Below are 6,898 nucleotides of genomic sequence, written 5' to 3'. Positions count from 1 at the left end.
GGGGGGAGGAGGCAAGGAAACACTGCCCCACCTGATTTCAACAGCTCATGAGGATGGTAATGGAATACACTACAACCCAGGACAGGCTTTTTAAACTTCTTCCTGCTGCTCAGTTTGCACCACATCAGCACCATTTCTCTCTAAATTATTGGTCCTTATACTGTATTATGATGAAGCTATAAATGGGGCTATACCAAGCAATTGTCATTTTAGACTTATTTAGAATAAATGATGTAGTAACAGGTATGTGGCTAAATTCGAAAAGAATAGATCCACCTAGAAGAGATCGACCAGTATTTGCTACTGAAAAAGACTCTGGTCAGCTGAGCTGGGGAGGAGGGTAGAAGGTGAGTACCAGGAGGCAGCATGAAGGGCCTTGATTTGAGATGTGGGAGAGAGGGAAAATTTATGAAGCCAAAGTTACTTAAATGTTGGTCATGGCCCTGAGGTTTTAGCCCTGTAATCTGAACTATAATCCAAACATTTTGTTGTACAACTTTTTATACAGTGGAGTGGTATTTTTAACATTTAGAATTTAATCCAGTAAATTAAGACATATATTTGAATGGATTCACTAATGTTAAATATATAAAAGAGGCAATAAAATTACTTCATGAAGGGTAGGTTTATATTTTTATGTATTACCTTTTAAATGAAACAGATTTTATCCTCTTTTATTCATAGTGCATTGAATTTTATAAAACATCAGAGATCTCTTTTGTAAATCACTGACAGTGCTGTATCATTTCCTCACTTACCTAAACTTACAATTCCAAAGTGCCTATTACTCCCAATCTAAAACAACTGAATGAATTCCTTACCTGAATACCTGTAGAATTTTTTATGTGGAGCTATTTTTGTGTCTGTAAGATTGGGTTTTCCTCTAGTTATTTAAAGAACAATTTGGAAAAAGTCCAACTTGTTTTATATAGTGCTGATATTGCACAGACCTTCACACTCAAAAAGATGCACATCTCTGCTTAGCTTCATGTGTGTGAGTTGTATAATTGAGGTGCACTGCATGCATTTACTTTGTTAAGCATGTGCTTGCATCTTCATAAGCTTGGGGTTTTAATTTAAGAAGCATTTGACATGTTTTGGTAGCATAAAATAAAAGATAGATTTTGCTATTCTTAGCAGAAAATATACAGATCTCTGGAAGCTACTTCTGATTTAACATTTTACATTTTTCTGTCATTACTGTGATACAGGACAGTAGTCATCACACATATATACCAGTGGAGCTTCCAAATGCAAGCAGAATTTTCCAGCTCTGATTTTGGCTTCCTTCCACAATGTGCCAGTGATAATTTTATACAACTCTCCTCTCCTCTCACTATTCACATCCCTGTCACAAGTACTCTGTGACTGGGAGCTATTGCTGACCATGATGTCTCAGATTCAAAAGTAACACAGCCCCAACTGACTACATATATGCAGAGTTTGCTTGTTGAGAACCACACATGAATTTAAGGGCTTATAACTGCCATTGATCTTGTATTGATGGTGTTTGTTATTTGTCTCAATACAGATTACGGATTTGAAATTCCAGATTTATTTGTGGTAGGTTATGCCTTAGACTACAATGAGCACTTCAGAGATCTAAACGTAAGTTTCTTATAAAAAAATAGTTTAAAAAGTCACTGATCTACTTTTCCCTTATTTATTCCCATAAATATCCCATAATTTGTCTCCTTGGGGCTCTGTGGAGGTATGTCTTTGATGTGGTTGGGATTTGGGATCCTTTCAGTGAGTACAGAACTCCCTGCAAGACCTCAAATAATCCAAAGGAGTCCTTGCTCAGCACTGTGAACAGTTCCCTCCCCCTAAGAGTTCCCTAAATTTCCATCTTCTGTGAGCCTAGGACTTCTCAGGTCCACCACTGCCAGTATGTGCAGAGACAGCAGCAAAAGTGAAACACAGCCATAGGTCAGACAGGTTGTCTAAATGCTATGTTGCCTGTCCCTTTTCTCAGAGAGGTGAGGATGGATAAAAGATGCAAACCTTGCCTTTGCTTCTTGTGGTACTCCCAGAGGTGCACCTCAAAGCTGGGAATTCGAAGTGGGAAAACTTGCTGTAGCTAGAAAATGAAATCAGAATTCACTTCCAGATGACTGGAAAGGAAAGAGTAATCATAAGATCACTAGGTAGGCCAAGCCTAAGAATTTCTAAACAATTCATTAATAATTAATAATGTACTCAACCATGCTTTTGCAATCTGTTCTGTTTTTTTCAGCACATATGCGTTATCAATGATCATGGCAAAACAAAATACAGAGTCTGAAGCAGTAACATCCACACCTGAATATTTCTGTGAAGCAGAACTTTGACTACACTCCCTCAAGCATCTCCCTGAAGAGCAATTCAACTGACTCGTATGTCTTTTAACTCAGTATAAGAAGGGGTTTACTCTAGAGATGCTGATGAATATTTACACAAGTGAGAGCTCTTATCTAAAATGTGAAGCATAGGACTTTTACAGTTACTACCTTTATTAAGTATTAAAATTACCACCTAAGATGCCTTTTGACTAATAACTTGTCTGCTTCAGGTCTCATTGTGAACGCATCTTTTCTTTGCTCAGTCCCTCCTTCCACCTATTGCAATTCATCTACTGCACTGTATTTTGTAAGATTGTTCAAAAGTGCCATTCTGTGAATGAAGATTATTTTACAAGATTTTATTGACTTCATCATCCCTTTAGTCTTGGTCAGATATGCTGCTACCAAATGGCAAGCATTATTTTGATTTAACTCCACAATTCAAAAGTTTCAGCTGAAGTTCTCTGTTGTGTTGCAGTTCATTACCCACTCTTCCAAACAAAGTTTTAGCTCTCAGAATGTGCTGAATTAGAGTACAGGTCAAAATGAACCTTTGCAAGGCCCCATTGACCCAAAACTGGAAGATACTGTGGTTCTGGTATGTCATGTAGCCATAGATCTGACCTGTTTAATGTGCTGAAATTTAATCAAGGCAAACCAATGCCAGGCAGGTTTGAGTTTCTGCATGGTATCCCTTTCTTCTCTAGGACACAAACAAGTATGAAAATTAAGAGTGCTCTTCTGAGCTTATATTCTTAACTAAACCTCATTTACTTAACTAAACCTCATTTACCACAGAAGTTTAATGCCAGTCAGACAATTATTCAGTTATGATTTGATTTTTTAGAATGTCTAAGCTGAGACTTTTTGTAACCTTCCGTAGTCTTTGAGAACACATATCTGACAATGCTGAAGAAGACTTGCATAGAAAAAAAAGAAAAAATGTATAGGACAACACAGAAAACCAGTTAATGCATGAGCGCTGTAGACCCTAAATTCCTTCATTTATAGATTGTGTTTGAAGAAGTTTGTGAATTTACATACTGTATTAACTGAGAAAAGTTTAATTCTGTATTGAATATAAGTGTTCTCAAAAACTTCCCCAGGGAAACCAATGCAAAGTAAGTAGCTGTGTATCAGTAGCTTTGCTCTGAACTGAGAGGCAGATTGTTACTAGCTGCAGATTCATATAAACTAATAAAGGAACATGAAGAATTCTTGTTACATTGCACAGTTGTTTGTTTTCCCACTTCAGTGTATTTTGCACATCCCATAAAAGCTTTTCGAAAATATGTATTTACCTGGTAATCTAAACATACCATATGTATTAATTCTGTAGCTGATAATCTATTGTTATTTGGATAAAATCCATGATGTTAAGGGAATGAAAAAGATCAAAGAATTACGGTGATTGCTAGAGCTCTTTTCTACTCCTTTAACTTGTATTTTAAAAGAGTTCTGTTGAAAAGCTTTCCCTCAGAGTAAATTTCTTCTGTTTTGGAGAATAATGCATACCCTTACAGAACCTGGAAGAAGCTGCTGAAGAATTTTATCACTTTTTGTTTTATGAGAGTAGTGAAGTTTTTCTTAATGCTTCTGACTGCCCTGGATTTAGTAGTAATGACACACTGAATAGACTGACATGCTTAGGCTTAGGCTTAGTCCAAGACATCCGTTAGGTTATTTCCTTTTTGTCCTCTCTTCTTAAAAAATCGCAGTCCAATTCACCTTGCTACATTGATCAGCTTTCAGCAACAACAACAAAAATGTAGCGAGTTAGTGTAAAATTAGAGTGAAAATATGAAGTACTGTAGATACGCTTACTTCAGACAGTGTTAAAATTGTTTAACTGGAAGACTCAGATTATTAAAATCTACATGCTTAATAGAAAAGACCAGATTTCTAGCAAATACGAGAACTGGTGTGTTTCTTCAAATTCCATTTCCTCCTGTCATCATATTTTTCACATTGTGAAAGAGCACCATACAGATTTCACTAATGAATTTGCATGTGGAATTATGCCGAGAGTAAGGGGCTGTTCTCTTCTAATGTCATATTTGAATTTTGTACTTATATGTATCTGAGCATCTCCAGGCATCTCAGCTGCCATCAACATTACTCTTCACTTGAAGCACTTCCACCTGAAAAATTAGCTTTCAATTACTTTAACAATCAGACTCCAAAATATCATTAGTGTAACTGAGGGAACAGGTAATCATGCATATATGACTGATTAATACTGGGCTTAGTCTCTTTGGTGTGCTCAGAGAATTTATTGTCTTGTGTTTTGGTAACAGTGTTGATTCCACTTCTTTAACTAAAAGGCCACTAAATATTTTTTCAGTTATGGTTGCACACTATGACCCACAAAGCTATGTTTGGGTTTTTTTAATCAGTTCAGCAACATCTGTTACTTAAGAGAAGAAGATGTTTTTTGAAATCCGTGCTTTTCCTTGGACATTGTGTTTATGGGTGGGCTTCCTTTTTTATCTCAGTTTTTCTTCTTGTGCACTTAACACCAGCATCTTTTCCCCACCTGTGATGTAAATACTTATCAGCCATCAGGTTTTAGACTTTATTCAGTCAATTCATGTCTGATTCCAAAATAGCCAAAAGTGATTTTCTGGAGAGAAGGTCAAAGTAGGAAGAATAATTCCTGCACCTTGATTGACTGAATATAAGTTAGGATTTCATGTTGCAAACCACAGATACGGTCTGAATATCTACTATTTTCTGCCTAAAAAAATAGCATTTAAATAGTCTAAATGGTCTGTAATTAAGATATTTTTTCAATTGAATCAGCTGCTGCACTCTTCTAGTTAGAGCTGAACAAAGTAGAAAATAGTGTCTGATTGCTTACTATTAGTTATATTTCTTGACCATGTTATGTTAATCCTCAAAGTGTTATTAATAAATTTGTATAATGGAAAATTCCAACATTTCCCCCAAAATACAATACTAACTGTATGTGATATTCAGCTGCAGAACAGTTTCTGATCTGTGAAAGAGTCAAATCATCACAATGTATACACAGTAAAATGATTGAGATGTACTTTTGTCATGGGTCATCATTATTGCTCAGTGGTAAGAATAAGATTTATTTAAATACAAATATTGAGAATTCTAAATTTTAATATTTCTTTATACTGAAGAAGATAAAGGCTGAATCGGCTTCTCTGCATATTTTGCATTTTGATTTTCTCAGATAACATAGCAGTGAACACCCCTATTGTAATCAAACTTGTTACACATGCAAACTGTAATTGATTCTAGCTACCTTGAAAACTTTAATTTTCAGTTTCAGTTAAAAATGAGAGTCTCAAAAGAAAACCAGTACAGGGTCGCGTAGCAAGAGACAGAGAGATTCCTTGCCCTTTTGTAAAACTATCATATTTGAGGATGTTTTTTCCTTCTTTTACCTTTTTAAATGTTTTCCAAAACCTCTCATAGTCTAAATATAAAGATTTGAGATGAATGCAGTATCTCAGTGTACTGGGAAAGGTATCTTAAATTCTTTTTCTCCTTAAACTGGAGGGAGAAATGTAGATATATAAGTTAAGGTAGGTGTGTGTTACCAATTCAGCCTTCCAAAAGTTAGCTCTGGTTGTACTCTCCAGATGACTAAGGGGCTGATTCAGCCTCCTCCTGTGCTTGTCTCTGTCCCCATTTGAAATCTTTTAGGTGAGAGAAGCAGGGTGTCAGGTGCTTTAGCCATCCTTTCAAAAAGTTGAAAATACAGTGGAGGGAAAATAAATGCTTGCATCCTAATTTCATACACTTTTCACAGTTTTTTCACAGTTACTGTTTTAATGCCACATGCCTTCCTCTGGGAAGGCAGCCACGTACAGCTATGCCAGTACCTGGCTGAAATGTTTGTACCACTAGGGAATGACTGCTGTGCTTGCCAGGGATATTCAGAGCAGTGACAGCACCACAGCAACACTTGGCCAGCTAGAAAAGTTTGATCGCAAGCCATAAACTATACTGTGGGATTATTTTGTAGTGTTAAAAGGATAATTATTTGTTAAGAAACAGCAATATTATGCACTTATAAATTATTAGAAGGGGAAGACACCTCAAATAAAGAAGGCAGTACAAACATACTGAGGAAAGGTTATCCTTTATTTTGCAGAAAACACACAAAATTTTTTAGAAGGGAAAAAAGGAGACATCAGTTCTGGGTGAGGCTCCGTAAGCCCTTTGAAGGCTGTCAGCTGTAGTTTGGATGCTTGTGCTGTTACGCAGAACTGGCTGACCCTGCCTTCCTTTCTGTCAATAAACCAGTGCTTGGTTTCTTTGTACCTTCACATGAACACATGCGTATCCGCAGCTGAACTTTTCACTGCTGCCAGCAGTTGTTTTGGAACACCAAGGGGTTTCCAAATGCAGAAATTTAGACTCAATTAGTTAAATACTTGCTGTCAAGCCTCGTTCCTTCTGCTGCTGCATGGAGCAATGAACTACTGACAAACTATTGGAGTCTGCAGTACAGCGATTTATGTCTAATACTAAGTTTTGGATACTGTTCAGAGGATGACCTTTAGTTTGTTTCAGGAGTGGCATGAAAGTTTTCCTCT

The 6,898-nt window shown here is 36.6% G+C and overlaps 1 protein-coding gene across 8 annotated transcripts in view; it reads left to right on the top strand.

The window, feature by feature from the left end:
• PRTFDC1 (phosphoribosyl transferase domain containing 1) overlaps positions 1-3,545 on the top strand; it is a 47,648-nt gene extending 44,103 nt beyond the window's left edge. For 7 of the 8 annotated variants that reach the window (XM_042043878.1, XM_042043877.1, XM_042043880.1 and 4 more), the window contains 2 exons: positions 1,532-1,608; positions 2,237-3,545. In XM_042043878.1, the coding sequence (XP_041899812.1) occupies positions 1,532-1,608; positions 2,237-2,284 (125 nt within the window). In that variant the 3' untranslated portion in view covers positions 2,285-3,545. Of the gene's footprint in view, positions 1-243; positions 348-1,531; positions 1,609-2,236 lie in introns of those variants that run through there. The other variant, XM_042043874.1, reaches the window with a different exon arrangement.
• The last annotated feature ends 3,353 nt before the right edge of the window (positions 3,546-6,898 follow it).

This window comes from Corvus kubaryi, unplaced genomic scaffold (genome assembly GCF_017639235.1).
Source record: "Corvus kubaryi isolate FWS band 111438036 unplaced genomic scaffold, C.kubaryi_AGA036_p1.0 37398, whole genome shotgun sequence".
Taxonomy (NCBI): domain Eukaryota; kingdom Metazoa; phylum Chordata; class Aves; order Passeriformes; family Corvidae; genus Corvus; species Corvus kubaryi.
The sequence above is the reverse complement of the archived record's forward strand: the minus strand, read 5'-3'. Positions and strand labels throughout refer to the sequence as shown.